Below are 26,086 nucleotides of genomic sequence, written 5' to 3' on the forward strand. Positions count from 1 at the left end.
AAAAACAAACGTTTTGAATGGTCTACCGAGGCGGAACAAGCTTTCCAGGATTTGAAGACTAAATTTATCTCTGCACCAATCTTAAAACACCCTCGGCCCGAACTCCCCTACATCGTGGAAACTGATGCTTCAAGCCTTGCCATGGGGGCAGTTCTATCACAAAAGGACCCGGTAACCAATCAGTTGCATCCCGTGGCATTTTGGTCCCGCAAATTCTCGCCTCCTGAAATCAATTACACGATTACTGACAAGGAACTTCTGGCTATCAAGTCTGCCTTTAAGGCTTGGCGGCATTATCTGCTGGGGGCCCGACACACCGTTACTGTGATTACGGATCACCGAAACCTGCAATATTTGAAAACCGCAAAAGCCCAATCCTCTAGACAACTCCGTTGGGCATTATTCTTTGCCGAGTTTGACTTCATAATTACCTATCGACCTGGTACAAAAAACGGTAAAGCTGATGCCCTTTCTCGGATGGGAGTGGAAGAACACTTGATCAACCCTAAACCTGTACCAATCATTCCCGAACAAAGAATTCTGGGTGTAATCGCCACACAATCCATAGAGGAAGTTAAGGATAAAGCCAGGCAACTTGTAACTCCAGCAGACATACAGAATTGGCATCTGCAGGGAAAGGACTTTGCAGTAAAGGACAACTTATTGTATTTCCAAGAACGATTATACCTGCCCAGCACAGATTTACAGAAAAAAGTAATCTCTTGTTATCACGATTCTTTAATGGAAGGACATCCCGGTATGGCCAAGACCTCAGAAAAGATCAAGCGCTACTTCTGGTGGCCGTCTTGGAAAAAAGATATCAGAGACTTTATAATGTCCTGTGGAGTATGCGCCCAAAACAAGAGTCAAAAGGAAAGACCAGCAGGCCTCTTACGCCCTATTGACATCCCACCTCGCCCTTGGCATACGTTTTCTATGGACTTCATCACCGATCTACCTCCATGCTCCGGATACAATACGATTCTAGTAATCGTGGACTTATTCTCCAAGATGGCGCATTTCATTCCGCTCAAAGGCTTGCCAACAGCAGCAACTCTGGCCCGAGAATTTCTCGAAAACATCGTCCGACTGCACGGTTTTCCTTCGGTTCTAATTTCGGATCGAGGTAGTCAATTTATTTCTCATTTTTGGCGAAGTTGCTGTCGGTCGGCTCAAATTGATGTGAGACTATCGACCAGTCACCGACGGACAAACCGAGAGGACCAATCAAACTCTGGAACAGTATTTACACTGCATGCTGCAACAAACTGAAAAAACTTGGAAAGACATCCTTTGGATAGCCGAATATGCCTACAATAACTCTGTCCATTCGGGAACTGGGAAAACCCCGTTTTTTCTGTTATACGGCAGTCACCCTCGAACCTCGGAGTTGGATCCCCTCCAAGATCTTGAAACACCAGCAGTAGACTACCTGCATTCTACAATCACCCAAGCCTTTAAGGAAGCTGTTTCTCACCTTCAAAGGGCTAAAGAACAATACAAGAAAGGAGCAGATCAACATCGGAAGGAAGCCCCTCAATATCAAGTAGGGGATCAAGTCTGGTTATCCACCAAATATCTACCTCTAAAAGGGCCACGCACATTCAACCCAAGATACCTTGGTCCCTATTCCATCACTACCATAGTAAACCCAGTAGCGGTCAAGTTGGACTTGCCCCCGCACATGAAGATACATCCGGTCTTCCACGTCTCTCTATTAAAACCCGTGCAACCTCAAACCCGACTAACTAAATCTCCAAAACCCATCCTAGTTGATGGAGAACTCGAGTTTGAAGTCAAAAGCATTCTGGACTCCAAGATCTCCAAATCTAAACTATTTTACCTAATTGACTGGAAAGGCTACGGCCCCCAAGAGAGATCCTGGGAACCTGCTGAATATGTCCACGCTCCTCGCCTAATCAAAAGATTTCACCGAACATTTCCTGACCAGCCAAAACCCCCGGAGAAGCCCGGTTTGGGAGGGGCCTTGAGGGGGGGTACTGTCATGATCTCTGCTTCCAAAAGGTCAGGGTTTTCCCAACTCCCTTGGAAGCAGATCCATAACCCAGGTTCCGAGTGCCAACCAGTCCCAATTGTGACCTTTTGGACCCAGTCCTGGCGCCAGTGGCACCAGGCTCATAAATATGCCCAGTCCCAGCGCTGGAAGCGCCGGGCTCATAATGCTTGGGTGGACTTACCTGCAGCAGACCATGCTGCTTACTTGCCTGCCAGTTGAGCCTCTGATCCTCTTCTGTTTGGAACTACTTTTCCTGTTGGGTGGGGCAGGAGCCACTCCCTAGGTTCAGAACACTGGAACTCTTCTGGAAAGCAGGAACTCTTTTCTTACCTAGGCGTGGCTGTGGAAGGAGACACCTAAGCACTACAGGAGGCTATTTAAACCACACCCGATGGATGAATCTTGCTTTGCGTTATTCTGCATCCTCTGCAGCAGAACGCTCATCGTGTCTTCTGCATCTGATCCTGGGCCTAAGGGAAAAGGCTTACCTACTCTTCGTGCGCTCCGGAGGTCTTCACACTGCATTCCGGCATCTGAAAGACAAAAGCTTACCAACTCTTTGCACGCTCCGGAGGCCTTCGGCGCTGCATCCCGCATCTGAAAGACAAAACAAGGTGCGTTTAAAGACATTGGGGAACTTTAATACTCACGTGCCATTACTCCTTTCCACATCTAACCCAGTGGGTATTCCGGCACCCTGCAGCCGCTCCGAACTTGTACCTGCAAAATAAAAAGACAGTTAGAGCGCATCGTGAAGCAGGCAACAAGCGCTTACTTACGTGCTTCCAGGCGCTTCTATTCATCACACGGGCTCCATCTTCAACTCACTTCAGCCCGTCATCCGCCATCGCCGGAACCCTGCAAAACAAGAGACATCATTACTAAAGACTTTTAAAGACATTAGAATTACTCGAAACTTACCGTTCGTGCAGTAAACGACGGACAGCAGTCCTCTGAAGTCAAGAGGCCTGCTCCCCTTATCCAGTGAAGAAACTGGTTATAGCACCCTGCCCCGAGGCAGATGGAGAGCACGGCGTTCACTTACCTAAGGTGAGAGCGTTAACCTTTGGGGTTCTACAGGAGAAGAGAAAGGGAACAAGAGAGAGACATTCAATAACCCAGTTCATTAATCCCATATTTTCTATCTGCAGACATCTTACCCTTCGAGTCAGACATACAGTGCACAGAGGTCCAGCCCAAAGAGCCAGCCGTGTGTTACACATCACCTTTGAAGACACGGTATACGCCCAGTCAAGACCGGCGCCTCTATGGGAATCAGGTGAGCGTTACAATATCTCGGCCAAATTTGGCTCAATTTTTTCCCACATGTAGGCGGTCGTAACGCCACCCAGGAATCCTAGGTTGCTGTAGGGGGGTGAGAGAAAATAAGCAAAAAGGGCGAAAACTTTGGGTATATAAACTTTATAAAAAAAAAAAAGCCAATAAAATGATGTACAAAGAAGCCTGTGGTTTTTTCCTTGTAAGAGCTAGGAACAAATGGTTTGCTATGCTGAATTCCCCAATTTCCTGGCTTTCAAGAACATGTTGAGTGGAAACGAAAACAAATTATTTTGATGTGGTTATCAACTGTTTTGTTAGAGGTAGGCGATTTTGGCCATTTTTGACAATTGGACATGCATGGACGGAATGTAAGAAAAGGGTAGGAAAGCCGAATTGGAGGACAGAAAGGCATATATTTCTGAAAAGTAGACAAAATTTCAAGTTTAGGAAGGGGTGATTTGCGTAGGTCAGGCAACAACTAGGTAGGGGAAAATGCCATAGATTGGGGGGAAAGCGGGAAAATGACAGAAAAGAAAGGTATGTGGTAACATGGTTGGCTTGGTATGGCAATGGCATCTATGAATTTTGAGAAAAGCAATGCTCCGCTACATTCCCGACTCTTGCAGTTAGGAAACAGCACATTTTTTGTAGTATTTTACAAAACAAGCAAAACCACAAGCCAAACACTGAGCCATGGTACACAGGAGTTTTATGCTTACGTCCTGAGCAGACGCACTTAGCATGTGTAAATCAGAAAAACCAATGTGGTGAGGAATGGCAAGCATACATTTTTTGAAAGAGCACAGGCAGACCTTTTCAAGGGTAGGTGACTTGTGCAGGTTACAAAAGTGTATGGTGCCTAAAGCAGCGACTAAATGTAGGGCATATTTGGGAAATGAAAGGGTTACACAAATGGAAACTAGACACTACCCTTTACGAAACGGTCATTTCCTGATTCCAGGAAGCATCAGATCTGCATCTAAATTGGACTGTTGGACTGGGAGGACTGTACAACCTACCTACCTACCTGCCTGCCGAGAATCAGCCGTTTTCTGTGCCCTTAGTCGGCAAGAAGAAGCCGACCCTTCTACTTGCCTGCCGCAACACGTTTGGACCTTGGACTCTGTCATAGGACTTGAAGCCTGCCAATCTCCTGATTGCACCTTCATCCCGCCTCCTAGCCCGCCCGTCAATCCCCCGCCCTCCTCCCGCCACCCTCCACTTTCTATAACTGCACTGGTGCGGGCGCATCGCGCGCGCGCATCTGAAGTGCATATATAGTGGACTGTTGGACTGGGAGGACTATACAACCTACCTGCCTGCCTGCCGAAAATTAGCAGTGCCCTTAGTCGGCAAGAAGAAGCCGACCCTTCTACTCGCCTGCCGCAACACGTTTGGACCTTGGACTCTGTCATAGGACCTGAAGCCTGCCAAGTAATTGGTATTGACTTGAGCACCGAACATTTTATTTTTGACATTATTTCTCTGCCGCTGATTGTATTGGCTGTTAGTGGTGACATGTTCTCATACACTCCCTTTCTGTCCCTTTTTTTGTTTCCTCTGTAGTCTCCTGATTGCACCTTCAGCCCGCCTCCAAGCCCGCCCCCAAGCCCGCCCCTCGATCCCCCGCCTTCCACCCGCCACTTTCTATAACTGCACTGGTGCGCGCGCATCCGAAGTGCATCTAAAGTGGACTGTTAGGCGGTGAGGCGGCTGGGGCATTGATAATTTGGTGTTCCGCATTAACGCTTACCTGTTTGGGCACCCTTCTCTTGTGTGCCTGATTTGTGGTTTTTGGTTTAACTGCTTCTCGCATGTAAGGTGAGCTAATTGTGTGCACATTCAAGCCTACTAATCATGGCGGAGGGGTTGCGCAGCATTAAAAAAGCAAACCTCCACAACCTAAAAAAAGCAAAGGCTGATCAAATTGAGGCCAAATCGCATCTAGATATGCCTTCTATCCCGCCTATTCGGGAAGAGGACACGGAAAGAAATCTTTCATTTGATCTGTCACATGGAAATTTACCTTTGTTAGGAAATGTGAACGGCCCCACCTAAGATACAAAATGAGGAGGCTTTGCTGCTCGAAAGCGATTCTGCTTCAAAATGCATTATCGTTCCAGCCTCCCCTGAGCACGCTAAGGATAAGGATTTGTGTATTCTCCCTGTATCTGATGGAATAGTACTTCCATTGTCAAACACCCTGCTTGTTGTCAGTGAAAAATCTGATTTTATGCCACCTAAAATAGAGCTCCATGCAGTTATAGCCATTAAAGCCTCTGAAGAAAAATCTTTGCATAAAAATCTCATCTTGAATACTGCTTGGGAGATTCCTATTCCTAAACTGGCCAAAAAGAACACAGAATTTAAAACTGCACTGGGGTCTCTGTCCATCAAAGAAACCAATAAAATCTCCCTGAGAGGCTGTGACAATGAAGAGTCTAACCTAGATCTCAGTCTAGACAGAGATGCGATTAAGAAAAAAATGGGAATTGAGCAGTTTGGTACCCACACTGCTGACTTCTCCATGCTTGCACCTGCAATAGAGTTGGAACTGGGAAAGCGTATAAGACTGTCACATGAACCTTCCACCACAGTCAATAAAAGTAAATATGGGATTGAAAATGTTTTTTTATTTAACAATCCCCAACCTTATTCGTACTCTGTGCCTCCCCACTTCAGTGCTCAAAAAGAGGCACGAATGTTAGGGAGTAATCTTCCTCCGAGAATAGCTAGCGCGGGAGGGCTTCCTACTCGGATAAACAGCTCTCCCATTTCAGAAAAATCAAGGATCCAATGACCCAACTTTCACAAAGCCCTGAAGGTCTTGGGGCTTCTCATTTTGACTTCAATGAGTCCATGAACCATGGAAACGTGCCACGGCTGAATCATGGCCTGGCAGAACAACAAAAATGTAGAAATGAACAACAACAATGCCTTGAAACTTTCCCTGTCTTGATTCGGATCCTAAATCTATTAGACAAGGGTCACGAGCAAACATGAGGAAATAAAAATCTTACAGATGCAAATGTCTGACCTCATAAGTAAGCTCTGTAAAATGGAGGGCATGTTGTTTTCATGTAATATGCTTTCCGCCTTGATTCACAAGAAAGATTTGATGCCAAATTTCCAATACATTGCCACTCAAACCAAGTCCTTCGCTGAAGCTGTGGCCGAAGGGCTTTCGCCCAAACCTGCCACAGAGAAGTACACTATTTTACCGTTTGTAAAATTAGAGGACACCAATGCCTTAAACATTGCAGCTCTGACCGTCCTAGTATCTGAGATGGCAACCACTCTTGCAACACTTTCTAAGCCAACTACTAATGAGGCCAACCTGCCCATGATGGGCAACGATGAGGCACGGCCAGATAGTCCCTCGGCGTTGACTGACTTAATTGATCTAATTGGAGAGGGTCTTGTGTCAAAGGATACAGGAAAAAAGACTACTGATTATCAACAGCACGCCGAACTACCATCAATGCCCCAAACCAAAAAACAAAGAAGGGCCTTGACTCGTGCTGAAAAGCGCAGTATTTTCAATAAAAACTTGAAAGGAAAACAAGAAAAAAAACAAAAAAATCAAGTAAGGGACAAAATAGACACATGAGAGACATTTGTAACTTATCGTTGGAAGATAACATCATCGATTTGAAGAAATTGAATGAAGAATCCTGGGCTTTGTTGAATCTTCCGGAATCCAATCCGACTGCCCAACCAATCAAAAACAAGCTTCATGAAAAGAAAAAAGCCTTGGAATCCAAGGCGATGGATGACCTTAAAGCAGAACCAGCTAAAATTGACCCAAAGAAGCTTCAAACGAAAGCTAAGAAAGGGTCTGCGTGGATGAAGGACCTGCAAACCTAGACTTGGAATTAAATCCTCAAACTGAGTCCTTAAATCAAAAACAATCTGTTCTTTCCAACTTTTATCCTATGTTGAACATAAAAAAGACTGAGGAAGTGATTTTTGGTATAGATAATGGGCAAAGGGTTGCTAAACATGCCAACTGTGCAAAGTAGCTAGGAAAGACTAAAACTCCTATGTCCGTTGGTTTGAGGTCAAACATGCCTGATTCAAAAGCATCTGCTTTACATGGCGTATTCGATGATAACTCTGCCTATGGAGGAGTACAAGATGTGGAGCAAATAATACCTACTTCAAATTCGTCGAATTTGATGCCACAATGCCCAATAGCAAACTCTAACCCCACTGAGATAAAAGCTGCCACAATAATGGGGCAGCAAGGCTCCTCAGTAATAGATAATCTCATTGACATAAAATCTGCTACAGTAATGGGGTGGGAAAGCGAGCCAGTACGTCATGGCAAGGCTCGCCTGAATCGTACTTTTATGATGACCGTCATTCAAGATATTCCCACCCTGCGGATTATAACTTGAAATGACATAGATTGGGTGAAATTAGCAGCTATAAATAATAACAGAATGATCTGTAAATGTATGTCTCCTTTTATCTTGAAGCTGCTATGGGAACATAGAGAAGATAAAGCATCCATTGGCTTAACCATCTGCATTTTTTCATCGCTCGAGGAAGCAAAGAATTATTTGGAAACCATGCCTCCCGTAGTTGAAAGTATGTCTTCCTGTTCTACTCAGGGTGTTCCATCTAATCTTGATGCCGACACCATGAAACAGTTTATGGCATTTGTGTCGGCATTAAAGGAGATGTCATGGAGGGATCCTAATATCGATCAACCCCCAAATGAATCAAAAGGGATGAGAGACTCTTAGCTTGGTCAAATTTCATATCATCTCGTGGAACCCATGCGGTTTAAACAACTTTAAAAAATGGTATAGCCTAAATTATTTTCAAAGACCCGATATTATTTTTATTCAAGAATCTATGAACCAAACCAACTTTACCATAGAGGGCTATTTCGCATTTATTCAGACTGCTAGGCGGGGTCTCTGGGGAAGACCTTCGGGTGACCTTTTTTTATCTCTGGTAGAACCTGATCGTCATTCCTTAACAGTGAGATGGAATCCAAGAGTATGCTCCATCTTCACACAACAACTTGAATGCAACCCTAAAATCATTTTGCGTTCTGTCCCAGGAGATCCCGCTCTTTTAAATCTGGATAACCAAATGCCTCTAGAATCCAATTTCATTTACACAAACTAAACAATGAATGCAAAAAGAATGAGCAAGTTATTTCCACTCATGTCCATAAATTTAATCTTCAAGTCGCAGGTTTGAAAGTGCAGAAAGATTCTGAGGTTAGAAAACTTATTAAAGCAACCTGTCCCTCTGAAAATCGTAGTGAACGAATTAAATCTGTTAGACAATGCTACCGAAATAAGTTAAAATGGTTGAAGGGCAAACTGCATTATGAAGACAACCGAAAAGTTATCTATCATCTGCGGAAACACGACTCTAGGCAAATGTGGAGCACATTGCGCTCCATTACCTCTGATTCTGTTAATACAATAGAATCTGTGATTAATGCAGAAAGTTGGGTCTCCTATTATAAGACCAAATATCACATGCTTGAGCGCTTCTGTACGTTAAAGGGGGGGAGAGCCTCGGTTGTGTCTAGACACACATGATAGATGGTTGATTAGAGATATCAGTGATGCCATCGGTAAACTTAAACATTCCAAGGCTCCTGGCCCCGATGGTGTCCCTCCTTGTGTCTACAAGTCAAACCCCGTATTTTGGGATCATATTCTTAAAATTAAATTTGACTTCATTCTGCTCTCTGGCAATATTCCTCCCTCTTGGTCTTCTGCTTTAGTTATTCCGATCTACAAAAAGGGTCCCCCTTAGACTGTCCTTCTAATTATCATCCGATAGCGCTCACTGATGCGTCATCGAACATTTTTTCTCTCCTTGTGCTTCAACAACTACAAACATATATTAATGATCACAACCTGCTGTCCATTTATCAAGTAGGATTTAGAAAGCACATTGGCTGTCCGTTAAATGCCACTATTCTATCTCATCTTCAGGCCCACACTTCTGTCTCCAAATCTGGTGCGGTCTACATGGCTAGCTTAGATTTGACCGCAGCCTTCGACTGCGTTATACGCAAGATATTGTGGAAGAAAATGATAGCTATGGGTATTCCCTCGCCAACTAGTCGCTTTGATTGCCCTGCTACATAAAAATACTAACTACCGTATTAGCCTTACCAAGGAAGGCGCATTGACTGACCCAATTTGCAACCGAAATGGGTGTAAAACAGGGTTGTAATATGGCAGCAGTGTTGTTCAACCTATATCTGCTGGGACTAGACGCTAACTGGCAGACTGGAGAATGTTTCCCAGTCAAGCTTGGCTCTCTCAAGCTAGACTGGTTGGGATTTGCGGACAATCTGTTATTCTTTGATAGAAACCCTTTTGGCCATCAAAGAAAATTAGATCTATTCGCAGACTTCGCGTCCATTCACAATCTCTCCCAATCCTGCCAAAACCTTCATCCTGATCTTCTCTGATGGAAAACTCAAGCCTCACCGTTTCTCTTGGTCCTTAAATGGTACTAAAATAGAATACACTCCCATGATGCGTTACTTGGGTTATCCCCTGACTGATTTATACTCTTTAAAAATGTGGAAAAACTATCTTAACCAAAAAGTAAGAATCCTATCTTCTCAAATGAAAATTATTTTCCACAAATATTGTGTTTTCTCTTTTACCTTTAATTCAATTTTACCTTCAAAAAGTAGAACCCATCATTCTTTACTCCCTAGATATTAGTTGTTATGACCTTGATGATTTTCTAAACATCCTCCAGGGTAAACTTTGGAAAACTGCTCTGGGTTTGGCACTCTCTATCCCAAATGTAATGATTTGCCATGAGTTAAACTTATTACCTCTATCGGTAAAGCATATCTGGCGAGGCATTACCAACTATATGAAAATGTTTAATCCTCCTAAAAAACACGCTCTATATAGAATTGAATAAATTATTGGGCAAGTCGCATATTAAATCGCTTAGCAGCATCTCCTCAAAATTAACTAATCTCTTATCTTCCATTAACGAAACTCCGGCTTCTACGTGCATGTGGCTACCTAGCCAAAAAAAAAAATACCAAAGACTTTATTGGTGTAAAATGCTGGACGAAATGGGCACTTATTCATCCTATAAGGAATATAATTGTGTGCGAGGTAAATGGGAATGCAAATTAAAATACCTGATCCAATTCCCGTCTGCTAAAGCAAGAAAAAGTTATATTCTGCTTGGAATTATGGAGAATAAATTGGCTGAAGTAACGCCTTTTGTGTAAATTGTGTAACATCTCATCAGTATGCAATACTCTGGTAACAGATAGAATCCAATCCAAATGTTTCCTTTGTTAAGGGCAATGTGGAGAACATTACAATCTTTTTTGTTCCATAGTTGTGTAAAAAAATGTGATCACTGTAATTAGATTGTGCTCCTTAACTCCTCTGGCCTGGAATCCGATGCTGCCTTATGAATCTAATATCTCTTTTGTGCAATGCTATCTCAATTGTATTTAACAGTTTCATCAGCCATGTGATAAGCTTAGATTTGTGGCATGTTATTTTGTTGATTTGTATGAACCTTTCTTTGTACTGCAATGTAATGTGTAATGTGTACTCTTCTTTAAGGGGGGACTGGTCTTTACGTGTGGTTTTTATTCTTTTAAAATTTAATGTCTAAATGTAATTTTCTATTTTTCTATGAAAAAGAATTGTAAAGGTTTTTTTTTTCTTCTAATAAACCAAAACATTTATTTTTTTTAAATGAAAGGGTTGTGTGACAAAGGGCACCAGCAAATGGGTCAAAACGTTATGAAAACCACACAAACACAACAAATGTAATACCTTCCCACGTTCCCACAGGTGTCCCGATGAAAACGGTACCTCACATGTGTGGGTGCACCTACCTGGGCACCAAGGGGAAAGCCTAAAACACAGGTAACCCCAAGTCTGTTGTTTTGAAACCTGAATTTTGCCAGACGGTCACACCATACAGATATGGGCCTCGGGTATCCAAGCCACCAAGGAAAACAGGGAACCCCATGCATTTCCAAAAAAAGGACACCCGTGGAAATCCACAGAGGTATGATTTGCGCAAATCAGGCCAAGAATTTATTACCCAGACACCCCCGCAAAGTCCGAATTGTGGGGAAAGAAATGCATTTTCCGCACATTTCACTCGGCTCACCCATCGAAACACGCCGCCAACAACACATGGCCTACCTTCCCGCGTCCCCACATGTGTCCCGATGAAAACTACGGTACCTCACATGTGTGGGTGCACCTACCGGGGGCGCAAAAGAAAAAGGGTAACCCACTGGTAACCTCAAGCCTTTCGCCACTGCCCATTTTGTTCATGTGGGCAACCTACAGATTTGGGCCTAGGGTGTCGAAGCCAGCAAGGAAAACAGGGAACCCCATGCATTTCCCAAAAGAGGACACCCAAGGGCACCATTTCTGAAAAAATCCCTGGTGGCTAGGGCCCCCAAACCCCCTCCCCCCTCCCATCACGTTTGTTTTTCTGAATGTTTTGATTTTTTTATGCCTCCACCCCTGGGGGCAGATGGTCACCTGTCTGCCCCCAGGGATCTTTATATATGGGCCCCCATGCTTTGGGGGCTGGGGGGAGAGGGCTCCTTACTGTAAGCGGCCTCCCTTCCCCCCACGTTTCCCTCGTGGTCCAGTGGGCATTGCTGCCTGCACATCGAGCGCCCTGCGCCCGATCCGCAGGCAGCAATGCTGTCACACAGGGTGTCGTTGGAAAGGGGAGAATCTTGAAATACAGCCGGAGATCGAGGCGGAGAAAGGTGAAGACTCACCTTCTATTTTCACCGCAGCAGCCTGAAGTGGCTGCTGCAGTGAAAATGACATTCAGTTTCACGCCGACGTACATTAGGCATGCCGACGTGAAACTGAAGGTAATCCAGCCCCCTGGCAGTGAGGGGGGACCTCCCCCTCACATAGCCCGGGGTTGGATTACAGTTTTGTGTGATCCCAAAACAAGGTGCCAAAAAGGATGGGCTATCTCGTCCTTGGCACTGCGTATGCAATGTCAAGGATGAGATACCTCGCCCTTGGCACTTAAGGGGTTAAGGGTTAAAGAGGTTGCGCATAACACAGTGTTTCCTGATGACTTGGAAGCTGAACGCTGACCGAAAGGGAGGAATGCACATCTTTTTGAAGTGGCAGTGGAAAATTGCGTGTGCCTGATTTAGTTTTTGTTAAGAAGCCCACATCTTGTAACATATCAAACACTGAAGTAGTCGTAAAAGTGGCTGAAGCTGAACCAAGAACAAGCATTAACCAAACCCATAGAGTGAACTCTTTAAAAGTGAATCCCGTTCAATTAAGAGCTATACACCATTATTCGGGAGTCTTTGACGTTGTTGTTACCTTGGAGTCCTCTAAAATAAAAGTGACAAGGTTATCCAAAGCTGGAAGAGTGGTACAGCAGCTTTGGGGTAACTATTTGAGGAAAAGGCGTATAAGAAGTTGGGAAAGGGAGATGGGTACTTGTTAAAAGAAGCTGATTTAAAATCTGCATGACTGAGACTATTTGAGTGGAGAAGAAATAGTATGGAAGCTAGATATAGATTTTGTGGTAGCTGCAAGACAGAAGGAAAGGCAAAGAGGCTGCTCTTTCTTCCCTTACAAGAGTGAAGAGTGCCTTGCCAACCTGTAGAGGTCAAAGAAGTCTTGTTGAAATTGCCTAAAGGTGAAGTTGCGGTAGTAGCATCAAGTTTGCCCAACGCTAGAAGTTGTAGTAGCCGCATTAGAACTGTGGCCATCAACATTCTTGTCAGAATTGTAGCAGCTGGAAGAAGTAGAAGCAGAAGTCAACTGTGGGGAAAAGGAGCCTGCTCGCACAATTTTACTAATAGAAGGGAGTTGCTGAGAGAGCAAACCTTGAGCAGAAGCATCCTGACAAACTATGTAAAAGACGCTGCAGAAGTTGAAAGTAGAGGAGTTGATGAAAACAGAAGTGGTACTTTTGTCTTCAACTTGACCTATTCTTTCCTGGAAGGAAGTCATCCAGGAACGCCCGTTGGTGCCCTTAGTTTCTTTGTGGAATGGGAAACGGGGATCTTTTCATCAAATAAAGAAGAGACCTTTACCAGTGGATTTGTTTTGTGTGAACATGTGTTTCTTTGTAGCTTTTCAAGACTTTGTTTAAGACTTTCTTTTCCTTGGAAGAAATTGACTCTAGGACATTCCTGGGGAGCAATATCTGCCCAGGGCCAGTAGAAGTCATCCAGGACACTGGTTGTTTGGTAACCTTTTATTTATGTTGTTTTCATGTTGCTTTGAATGTTTATGTTGTTTAGTGTGAGGGTTAGTTGTGAATGGTAGGAGGTTTTCCCTTAGATCCTGGACTAGGTAGGGAATCCCATATTAGAGAAGGTTTAGTTAGGGTTTATGTTATAACTTTGTGTAAAATAAAATGTTGAATCTTGAGTAAACTAAACACAGTCATGAGTCTCACATTACTGACCCCTCATACAACCTGCCGAGACTGCAGTTCTCAGCAGGCCCTCTGCTATCTTTATTTGCAAGTATGATAAAAACATAGCATGTCTCTCTCTATTGTGCTGCACAACTGAGCTAGGCTCTGTGTCGGGATTTGGTTTCTGTATCTGGGATTTGGTCTGTCTTCTGATCAGCCTGAACTGATTCCTAGTGAGCTGCTGGTTTTTGGTGAACTTTTCAGTTGGACCTTTTATCATCTCTAATGGATAGTTCGTGACCTCCCCCCTGGATTTGGCAATATTGGTCCTTCCCGCCCTCCTTTCCCCATTCCCTTACCGAGCGTTTCCTTCCTTCTATTTTTACAGTCCTTGTGTCTTATGGTATGTGAACCTTCTGTGCTTTGCTCTTGTCTGTCATTTTTTGCATGCTTGTACATCTTAACCTGTACTTGTGTCAGAGGGTTCAGAACTCAGAGTCTTTACTACTGCACCAAGTGCCTTCTGGTCCAGAGTTTTCCAATTAGATGATCTTCCTTACTTCAGGTACATCCAAGGGGGCATAAATCACACATTAAATCTAGAATGAACCTATTGTGCCTTTTCTTTGCAACGCAGGGGAGAACACCAATAATCTGGAGTACTTTACCCCTCCTGACCTTTTTCCCTGATCTCATCCAGTTTACGATCCCTTTTGGTCATCTTGGGAACAATATGGTTGATTGTCTCTTTGGGTCGGGTCAACGCATGACAATGACTCGCTGTTCAAAGAACATACATCGCTCGTGCTGTGAAATGGAAAGAACAGAATGTAATATGTGCTTCTGGTGCTGTGGCATCCACTTAGGATATTAATTTAATAAAGAAGAGAATGTACACAGAAGACATGAAAAAGCAACTGCACTCTGATTGGAAACAGAGTATCTGGATGGCTCAAATGTTGTCTCAAATCTTTAAAAAGACTCCATTAAGAAGTCTGCATCTGCTGGGTTGCGCGTATACAACTGCATTCAAAGTACAGCAATTCTAGCTATGTGGGATTGTATCAGTCGAATATCTAGGATTCCTCCCAAGTCAACCACTTTGCAAAAGAATGCCTTATGCAAAATCATCCTAATTATATTGAATCTAATGTTGTCATTCTCCAAGAAGGGCAGTCTCAAAGTTTGATCGTATCTGTCTAGTAAAAGTCTCTGATCACTTTTCTGTTGTTGAAAAATAATTCTGATTCATTTATTCTCCCAGTAAACCATGCTGGTGTATTTATTCTCTGGTTAAAATATTGTATTACTTTATTCCAAGACGGCAGCCAGCAGAGGAGGACCTGCATAGGTGTCTCTCCCCGCCGGGCACATTAATAAGCTAGCAATAAAGCGATTCCAATCACCCCCCACCGCCGCTGAGCACCAGTCGGCACCAGAGAACAAGCCAACGAAGGAGAGAATCATTAAAACACTGTGTGGAATTGGCATAAGAAACAAGCAAGGGGGCTGCAATGCGGACCCGAATCAGAGGTGATTCCAACTGCGGGCGGGGAAGTAGCACGGCGGCACCCACAATGAGGTGCAAAAGGGAACAGGGAGGCTCACGCCCTTTCGGAGCACCAACAGTGCGAAGAAGCCACCCCCAATTGCTGCGGGAGAGAAGTACTAACTGCAAGCAGGTGTGAAGGGGCACCCTCAGACATAAACAGTGGGAAATAGCAGAAGCAAGCCATAGTGCTTCATAGAGACTGCATCCCCATACAAAATGAAGGCCAAGCCTGGCAACGCTGAGGGGGGCAAGCAATAAGACCACCTCCACCACCAATGAAAATGGGAAAACCCACGCCATCACCCAAAGGCACTACAGAGAACCCGATCCACCACAAAACTATGGGTGCCTCCCACTCTCAGCAACATATAAGCAATAAGCTCCACCTAGTGTGGGGGGCTTCAATATATGGGGGAACCGTGATAAAGGGAAGCAGGGGGAAACAGCCCATCACAAGCTAACCAAATATAAAGGGTAAAGAAGAGACAGACCAACCTCACGCCCCATCCATATCAAGTGGAGCAGACCAGGCCCAAAAGCAGGCGCGCAGTGGACAACCACAATCAGACAGACATCAAAGGAAGTGGGAATTTAGAAACACTGCAACAACTGCATTAATGTCAAAGTCTGGATCGAAGACCACAACCCCCCCAAGGGGAACAATCAAAAATCTAAAATAGCTCTGGAAATCTGATGACACGGCGGTGACAGCAGCAAGACGAGGGGACCACAGTCATGAAATACCTGCCCAAGAACTACAGGAAATGGGGGAGAAGGCTATGACCAAAGAGGAGATGCAAAATTGCTTTAAAGACTTCCAGAATCAATTTCTACTCTCCTTCCAGGAGCAATTTAAAACACTGAAAGAGGACATGAAACAATCCCTACAGGAGGTGAAGCTAGACATCACGAAACTGGAAGAGAGAATAGATACCCTGGAAAAGGTGGTGTAACAAATAGAAGACGACACTAAAGTCGGGCGAGGTACTAGAACACATATCCAGCCTGTCCAGTAACCTGGAACTACAATGCGAGGACTTAGAAAAAAGATCAAGACGATCCAACATTAGAATCGGAATCGGTAGATGACAAAGACTTAACAGGCATGGTCCTCCAACTCTTCTCAGACGTTCTTCTCAGGCGTTCTTACAGGGAACACGGAAACTCAAGTCCAAGTCGACAGACTACAACGAGTAGGCCCAAGAAGATCTTCCGAGCCATGGGCACAGCTAAGGCACGTTTGAGCCGCCATAATATCATATACCCAAAAAGAGCAGATCCCGCGTAAAGCCAGAACGGCGGACCCACTGCGGTAAATGGACTGGAAGTACAATTATATCAGAACCTTGCACAATCCACACTCCAAAAAAGGCGAAGAATGGGACCCATAGTCCAGCATCTAACGACCAATCAAGTGAGAAACAAATGGATGTTCCCGTTCGGTCTTCTATTTACATGGGAGGGGCAACAACACAGGATGACAACATGCGAGGAGGGGGGAACACATTCTACATATTCACCAGGAGTACATCAGAGATCAGGACCTATCTCAGGGACGAGCAAAAGACCCAGGAAAGCTGGGGGGGGGGGGGGCTGAAAGACAATAGAGAAGAGAAATCGGGGAGGCAGGAGAAGATGAAGCCTAAATAACACCCTGACATTCTACAAAAGGGATTAAGCAACATTCACACCATGTCAAAGGGGGGCCCACTTTGAATCACACACTCATGGCCAGGAGGAGAAGGAGGGAAGGTGATGTTGGAATCCCAAGTGGGGTTTAGGATCCCCCACAAGATAAACCTGAGTTTGTATAAGGGCCAGGAGCGAGGATCACTTTGTCCCTGCGCATCTAGGAACCTAGCCGCTGCTCAGGGGGAAAGAGAAGTTGGGGAAGGGAGGAAGGAGGGAAGGGGAATAGGGGTGTAGGAACTGAACAAAAGATGGAGGAGAGTGAGAGAGGGTAAGTAGAGATCGATCAGGAGGTTGGGACACAAGGACAGATAAACAAAAGTAATGGGATATGGCTTGTAGAAATGGATAGTCACTGAAAGTCCTGACATTTGATGTCTGGGGGATGAATACACCAATTAAGAGGTAGAAAATTGAACGACTAGCTGGGAGATTGAAAGCGGACATACTAATATACCATGAAACGCATATTACGAAGGCAGACAGGAGCCAAGTCAAGATCAGAGGGGCATCACAAATTTAACAAGCAGATGCAGGGGAAAAGCGAGCAAGGGTCCTAATAGCCCTACAAGACAGGCTAAATGCACGCATCCAGAGCTTCCTTTCAGACAAGGAGGGACGCTACCTGTTCGTTAATATAGACATAAAAGGCAAACTGACGCTAGCCACACTTTATGCCCCCAATGCGGGCCAGGACAGCTTTATAAAAGGGGCCCTGATGATTCTGGAGGGGTTCACCACAGGGGAAATCATATTAGGGGGAGACCTCAAATTAGGGTGGAATCCCAGACTAGATAGGAGCGCAAAGGTACAATTGGGCACAAACGACCCCCTCAAAAGCCCTGAAAGAAACCTTGCAGACATTAGCGCTCCATGACCTATGGCGTGCCAAGAGAGGGGAAGCGCAACGCTTCAACCACTTCTCACATGTACATAACTCCCAATCATGGATAGACTACATCTGGACCTCCACGGGCCTAGTGGGTAAGGCAGGCGATATAGAAATAGGACTGATCGCCTTATCAGATCATGCTCCGATAATGGCAACATTTAACATAAATAAGACGTGGGAGGGATCTGGACATGGAAATTCCCAACAGATATACTACAAGATAACACAATAACAGAGACAATAAAAGCCAAGATCGATCAATACTTCGCCGACAAGACACAGGTGCTGCCCCCAAAACATCATTTGGGATGCATTTAAAGCGGTACTAAGAGGCAACATAGCCATAAAAGCAGAAAGACAAACAACGCAACAAATGGGAGGAAGAACTGGAGGGGAAACTAAAAGGATTGCAAAACGAAATAGCAAACAACCCCAGCAGGAAAACGAAGAAGGCCCTGAAACATATACAAGGCCAGCTGGCTCTGATGCAAAGCAAAAAAGCGGAAATGGCCCTTTTACGCTTAAAACATAAATACTACATTAGCGCCAACAAAGTGGACAAACTACTAGCGAGACAGCTACGCGATAAAGGGCAGAAGACAACAATTTTACAACTAAAAGACAAGAATGGTCAAACAAAGACATCAAATGAGGAAATGGGGGAAATAATGCGGGAATACTACCAGACCCTATACGAATTGGATGAACCAAGGGAAGAGAAACAGAAAGAATACCTAGGGAGAATAACTCTTCCCCAGATCTCTAACGCAGACAAGATGATTCTAGAAAGGGATATACAACTGGAGGAAGTCAGCAATGCAATCAAACAACTCCCCAGTAACAGAGCGCAGGGTCTGGACGGAAATTCAGACGCCTTCTACAAGAAATATCAGGAGGTGCTGGCCCCATAAAACAAAAAGTGGACAACACTCGCACGGTGAGCCACCTTATCGAAAAAGCAGAACAAACCCAAGTACCAGCTATCTTGTGTCCCTAGATGCGCAGAAAGCATTTGATAGGGTAGAGTGGACACAACTCTTCCATACCATGGAAAGCATGGGTTTCGGAGAGAACTACATACAAATGATCAAGGCCAACTACAACACGCCTTCGCTACAGATATCCCTGAATGAAACCCGAACGAGACAAGTGCCCCTAACGAGAGGCACCAAACAAGGATGCCCACACTCGCCCTTACCGTATGCCATCTTTCTGGAATCGCTCCTGATATGGATTCGGGAAGCTCAACGGGTGAAGGGGATAAGGATGGTAGGGGACGAACACAAAACGATGACCTTTGTGGATGGCATGCCGATCGCATTGACGACCCCAGAACGCTCACTCCATGAGCTAATAAACAAATTAGACCAATTTGGCTCTATCTCCGGTTAAAGATAAACAAACAAAAATCAGAAATGCTAAACCTAACAGAGGACCCCCCAATAGTAGAAAAGCTGGCCAGGACAATACACTTGAACAATGCCCCGAACGGGATCACATACCTAGCAATCGGACTAACGTCCTCAATCGACCAAATGTATAACGCCAACTACCCAAACCTCTTAAGCAAACTAAAAGCTGACCTTACGAAGTGGAACCCCCTTAGCATCTCGTGGTGGGGGAAACTGCTGTTATAAAATTTCTATCCTACCGAAACTACTTTACTGCTTTCAAACACTGCCAGTGAAGATCCCAAGATCGTTCTTCAGATCACTGAACAAATTAGTGAGCACCTTTATATGGAAGCACAAACCCCGAAGAATAGCGATGTCGACTCTAACAGCTCAGAAATACCAAGGAGGACTAGCACTCCCCCACTTTCATAGGTACTATGAAGCAGCACAGTGGAGAGTGATAAAAGAATGGATAGCACAATCACCTCAACACATATGGACCAGACAAGACAGGACCGTGGTGGGCTCACACCTCTCTAATCTAATATGGTTAAACAAACGCTACAGACATCCCAATACCAAGATAAGCGAGGTAGTTGGTGTGGGGCTAGAGGCATGGGACACAGCTGTCAAAAGTGGAGCCCTGACGACATACCCATCACCTTTCACCCCAATGTTCGGGAACCCGGACTTCCATCCGGGGATGTAAAAGAATATGTACAACAAATGGATACAAGCAGGATGAAGCATGATCAGCAAGATGTACAGGGGGGCAATCTATTATGTCATATCAAGAATGCCAGCAGACATTGGGGATAACGACCAGGGAGGAATTTCAGTACACCCAACTCAAACATTGGATCACTCCCCCCACAACAAAGAAGCAGCAACAAGACAACTAACAGCGTTTGATGGATTCATGACAACGGACTCAGACTCCCAAAAAATAGTCTCCAATCTCTATAATCTTCTGAACAATCAAGGGGAAGAAATACAATGGAACTATGAAATAATGGGAAAGGACGCTGGACGAACCCATTGCAAGACAATGGCAACATGTATGGCGCATAATACCCCAAGTTAACACGCTCAATACAAGTGAGAGAAATGTGGCAAAAAGTGATTCTGCAATGGCACAATAGCCTGGATAAACTCCACACAATGTATCCGTCCACCAACGACAAATGCTGGCGAGGATGCCCGACGAAAGGAGACTGGAAACATATTTGGTGGAGCTGCCCGGGACTTTATAAATCATGGGGGGTGGTGAAATCCCAAGTGAACAAAATGATACAAAAGTCAGATCAAATAAAAAACAAAGTCTGGTTTAAAGGTCTGTGGGAACCAGGCCAGAAGACCTATATGAAACCACAACAGAGGGGTGTTATGATCCTGGTAATAGCGGCATGGCTCACAGTAGCCCAACATTGGAAACAAAAAACCCTGCCCACTATCTACGACTGGCTATTAAAGGTGTGGAAATTCATCTCACTTCAATGGATGACCTACAAACTTCAAGGACCAATGGAAGCCTTTCAGAAAGACAGGGGACACGTCATCACTTACCTACAAAGCGACTACATGCTTCAGTGGTGCCCACACAACATTAGAATTTTGGACATCATGTAATTCTCACCATACCCGAGTAAAGCACCATCCCACACCACCAAAGAAGGGAGGGAGGAGGGGAGTGGGAGTTGGGGGGGATATTGAAAACACTGTTGATGTTTATACTGATGTTTATACTTGCAAAATCAACAAAACATGTTTAAAAAAAAAGATACATATATGGTATTACTTTCAAGTTAGAGCATTAAAATGTCTTTATTAACCTGCAACGTGTCAATGCCGCTTATATTCTTCCATTAAGTCATTTTGATTGTCTCAACTTATTTATTATGGAACTCATAAATAGTTCATTTGTATCAAAATTAATTAATAGGCAAACCAAATTCCTTTTTTCTACAGGGGAAACAAAAGACACTGCACCACATTGGAGATTGAGGATTCTCTTCAGCGATGTTTCTATCTAAATGCATTAGGTGAAACATGCTTAGAAATCATACAGTTGTCAAAATCAGGGAATCAACAATTCTGGCAGTACTCCTGCCATGCCTTTTCCTTTCCCACTCATAGAGGGGTTTATTTGCTGGCAGAGTGACAAGAGCTGTGACAAGAGCTGTGGCTCAGTTGTGCAGATTAGTTTGCACATGGCACTTGCAGCACATGTAGGAAGGGAGAAGTAAAAGTAAAGTTGTTGCTGGTAATTAATTTCTGTTTGTTTTATTTGCACTGTGCTCATGCTGCTTTTCATCTGGTTCAAGGGCCTTAGCAATTGATTATTATTTCAATGTGCATTATTCAACATTCTATATGATAAAAACGCTTACATGTATATGCTACTGCTTATCCTCTACATGGGCCTTTTTTTAGGATGTGGACAGCCTCGCAAAGAGAGTACTAAAACCATAAATCTAGGCCCCAAATGTGATTGCTGTTTGAAGAATGTGTTTGTTTTTGGAGTAGAGTGTATGTTCCGATTGTAAAGAGTTATGGTTAAATATTGTAAATTTAAAATAAAATGTTTTTGTTTTTTTAAATCCAACAGAGCTTGTGCCCATTAGCCAATTCATGGATGGCAAACCACAAGAACATACTGAACAATTGGCGATAGAAAACACATCTTCAAAAAAAGGCCAAGAAACTACATCTCCTGCTTTAGAAGTGGGTAAAACATGCAAAAAGGAAGAATGGATTGACAAGAAGCAGATGAATCTTGAAGAAAGCGTGATAGATAAACCCAAAGATTCTGAAAGAGGAATGTGTAAATCCGCAAACTCTGCTAAACCTAAGACTCACAGAATCAAACACACTTACACCTGCATTGAATGTTCTAAAAGCTTCAACAAGAATTCCCTACTTAAAGCCCATCAACGGATTCATAGAGAAGAAAAGCCATATCTATGCAGTGACTGTGGGAGAAGATTCAATAGAAATTTAACACTTATACGCCATCAAAGAACACACACTGGTGAGAAGCCATATACATGCCCTGAATGTGGCAAGAGCTTCAATAGGAATTCTGCACTCTTTCGTCATCAGAGAACACATACTGGAGATAAACAGTATACTTGTAGTCAATGTGACAGGTGTTTCATGCTGAATTCCACCCTTATCAATCATCAGAGGATACATACAGGGGAGAAACCATATGCTTGTGGTGAATGTGGAAAGCGCTTCCGCAAGAATTCAACACTTACTTGCCACCAGAGAACGCACACTGGAGACAAACCCTATGCATGTCCCGAATGTGGGAAAACATTTATGTTGAATTCCACTCTCATTAATCATAAAAGAATGCATACAGGAGAGAAGCCATATGCATGTACTCAATGCGGGAGGAGATTTACTAGAAATTCAACACTTATTAGCCATCAGAAAAAACACGCAGAAAACTGCTCATCCGTTGTAAACCATGTTGATGATTTTACAACAGCTAGAGAAAGAAATTCAGAAGGTACAGCAAACTTTAAAGACACAGTGATGTATAATGAAAGTCTGAAGGATGGAACAAACTAGCCTCTGCTACTCGTGGTTCTTCGCATCACCACAACATATCTTGAATCATGATAGTCATTCCTGCTATCCTACCTATGTAAAAACATAACATGAAATTATTACAATATCCCAAATAAAACTGAATTAAACATGCATGCTTATTGATCCTGCAAATCCTTAACTCCAGAGGCTCAACCCACTGCATCTGCCAAAAGATGTAGAACCATTGGTTGTCTGACTGTTACTTACAAAATATACACAGCAGACAAGGTAAACTTAATATATGGGCACATCGACTTTACACAAATTAAGATCATGGCAGACTGGATTGGAGGAAATGTCAATATTATTTATGAAGATAAAACAGAGATAATGTAAGTATGGCTTAGCAAGAGGGATAAGGAAGATAGATATATGCTAGCTGCAAGAGGACATCCTGCAGGATGAATGTCAGATGGGGTTTGGCAGTGCAAGTGTTTTCAGACTGCTATCATGAATCATAAAGATCCAAGGTGAGTCTGGGCCAATGACATGGAGGAACTATACATTACTTAATTACCAAGCACCAGTCGCCCTAAAGATATTTGGTCGGATTTACGTGTACATCTGGCCATGGAGAATCCCTTGTCATGAACTTGTCTGAGTTGTTCTGTGGTAATGCACGCGTGTACCATTGTGCGCTGTATAATTGTATTGTGATTTTTCCATGCTCTACTGATAAATATCTGTATGTGATGTTTCACCAATACCATGTGTCAATAAATAAACATATTAACACAAATCATAAAAAAGATCCATCATGGCGATAGAGGAGTAGGGAGCCCAGAGTTTCCATAAAGGCACAGGTAGATTGGATGAGGTGATCACAATGGCTAAAATTAAAAAATGAATTGGAAATTAATCAGAATGAGCAGACTTCATGTCCAAACAGATTTCCAGTTGGGATTTTCAGGCTATGGGAGAAGGGTTGTGCTAAATTCTTTTGTGTATTTCAGGAAATTATGCACAGTGCCATTCTAACAGTGCCATGCTAATAGTGGATTTGATATAGGCAGTGATAATTACTATGCTTCAAAGAAAAGGGACACCAGAAGATTGTGCTGCCTACGTTGCCTAATTTCCATCTCAGTATTGAATGTGAAAGTACAAGCAGGACGTCTGGCTAACTGACCCTTACAAATTCAGCACTTTGATGAATTGTTTGCAAGTGGCTGAAAGAATGGATCGACTTCTTGTAGTAATGTTACTCTGTGTGAAGGACAGTTTGTTATCTCAGAGTGCATTATATTTCAAACCTTGTAGTAATGAAGTCTGAAACTGGTGTTTCTGATCTGGGTATGACTCTTATATTTAAATGTGGTGGTATGTTTCAAAGTGAATATGCATGTAGCTGACATTCAATAGCTGGTAATGGTAACCATGCAAGACTGTTCCTCCCCACTGTTACATTTTTACATTCCTGTGACCCTTTTGTAAAATAGATAATGAGAGATCCAACATTGTGGAATTGAGGTGGTCACGTTTTAGGGGAGGGGAAAACACTGAGGCTGTTATCTTTTAACACTAGGGCTATTTTCTTTTGTTAAAATAATCCCCAAATATTAGGCTCATCCGTTGGAAGAGATTCAGGAATTTTGTAGGCAGTCATTTCTAGTTATTCACTTGGGATAGGGTGTGCTTGTGTATTGGTGTGAAGGAATATTGGTAGTGTCAAATGAATACATTTTTTTACAATATTTATATTTCAATACTTGCATCCAGGACGTTTGCTTGCTGGTCTCTTTATACCAATATTCAAAGTACTTGTTAAACTTCAAATGGACTATTTGACAGTCTTATTTAACCAAATGGTGTACTCTTGCACATTTCCCATACATATAATCGTTGAAAACATTTATAAAATACTAAAGAAGAAATCAATCGGGGATCTTGAAGAGTCTAGGCTGCAGCTATTGGCCAGTTTTGGGTGCTCACCTGATAGATACTGCAGTGTGTCAAAGCTAGCCATATGTGGAAAAGTTATCAAAGCAATAAATATAATAAAACATTTAAAAACTGACATCTGATCCTTCTAGTAGCATACGCCATATGGATTTCTGAAGCAGCACTTTCCTTACACTTAAACAGAAATCTATAAAGTGGTTTAATGTTTCAGAATAAATAACATATTGTTAGATATCTTCTTTCTCCCTATGTGCCTCAAATGTTACAACTTTCAAAGTGTCAGATATGTTACTGTAATTAACTTCAGCAAATGTTATTGTGACATATTACACTGCCTGCTGTTTATATTTGTAATGTATAAAGCTTTGAGTGATATGATTGGTGGAAAAATACAATTTTACACTTGCCTGTCTGTTATTTACCTATCAACCAGCCCAACTCATTCGCAAGCGATAAAACATAGCAAGAACGTTTGTAGACAAGGTCAGACCATTTTGAAAAAACACACCATAATACATGTCCTTTTCTGTTGTAGTCATTCCTTGACATTCTTCTTAGAGAATTTGAGATGTCTTGCATTGCAAACTGAAGATGTGAGAAGGTCACTGCCTGGGATGTGATCACTTTATGTTGTTTATGAAGGAAGCAAATGAGTGCTCCAGACTTCTACACCCATTGTTTTTTAAAAATAATTTCTGATGGGAACCAATGCATGCAAAGAGCTTTAACCATGCTAGAAAGCACAATAGGCATGGCTGAAACCACACCCCATAAAGGTACAAATCTGTATAGCAGATTGACTGGTAGCCATCTTGGTTACTTAACTTGAAAAGGTGTTTGGAGACCTTCAAGACCCATTTACCATCTTGGCCAGAACCTGCTTCTTTTGATAACCAACAGTTGGCTATCTTGTGTTGATGGTCCTTTTTTGAATGTACTAAGAAACAGTGGGGCGCTGTCGGCTGCACAGCAAGATAGCCGCATATTTAAACAGCTTCCGTAAAAAACCCGGTAATATCCTGATAATGTATCCTTGAACCTGCTGCTCATAAGCTCTATAACACTGGGGAAACAAAGCGGAGGTCCCCTGGACCTTAAAGAACACATTCCTTGCATATTCTTGCCTGCCCAACACCATTTGCTGCAGACAGGGAATACTGGCGGTCTGCCTTGTGCCTGACTGAGGGGCCGCGTGGCGATGAACCCAAGTGACGTTTTCAGGCTGCCCGGTGCCTCGCGGCTTCTGTGCCCCTGAGGTGGTGAGGGAGTGGTGCAGGCCCACAGGGCACTGGGTTCTTGCAGCATCTCCGATCCTGCAGCAGCTGCAGCTCCTACCGCGTCACCTGGTGGCG

General features: G+C 43.5%; 1 protein-coding gene across 5 annotated transcripts in view; it reads left to right on the plus strand.

Annotated features, from left to right (window-relative positions):
• The window catches only part of LOC138513917 (zinc finger protein 3-like), a 168,868-nt gene extending 144,023 nt beyond the window's left edge, over positions 1–24,845 (plus strand). For all 5 annotated transcript variants that reach the window (XM_069629066.1, XM_069629067.1, XM_069629068.1 and 2 more), the window contains one exon: positions 21,841–24,845. In XM_069629066.1, coding sequence (XP_069485167.1) covers positions 21,841–22,811 — 971 coding nt within the window. In that variant the 3' untranslated portion in view covers positions 22,812–24,845. The remainder of the gene's footprint in view (positions 1–21,840) is intronic.
• Positions 24,846–26,086: the final 1,241 nt, after the last annotated feature.

The sequence above is a fragment of the Ambystoma mexicanum genome, chromosome 12 (genome assembly GCF_040938575.1).
Source record: "Ambystoma mexicanum isolate Mex_15411 chromosome 12, UKY_AmexF1_1, whole genome shotgun sequence".
Lineage (NCBI taxonomy): Eukaryota > Metazoa > Chordata > Amphibia > Caudata > Ambystomatidae > Ambystoma > Ambystoma mexicanum.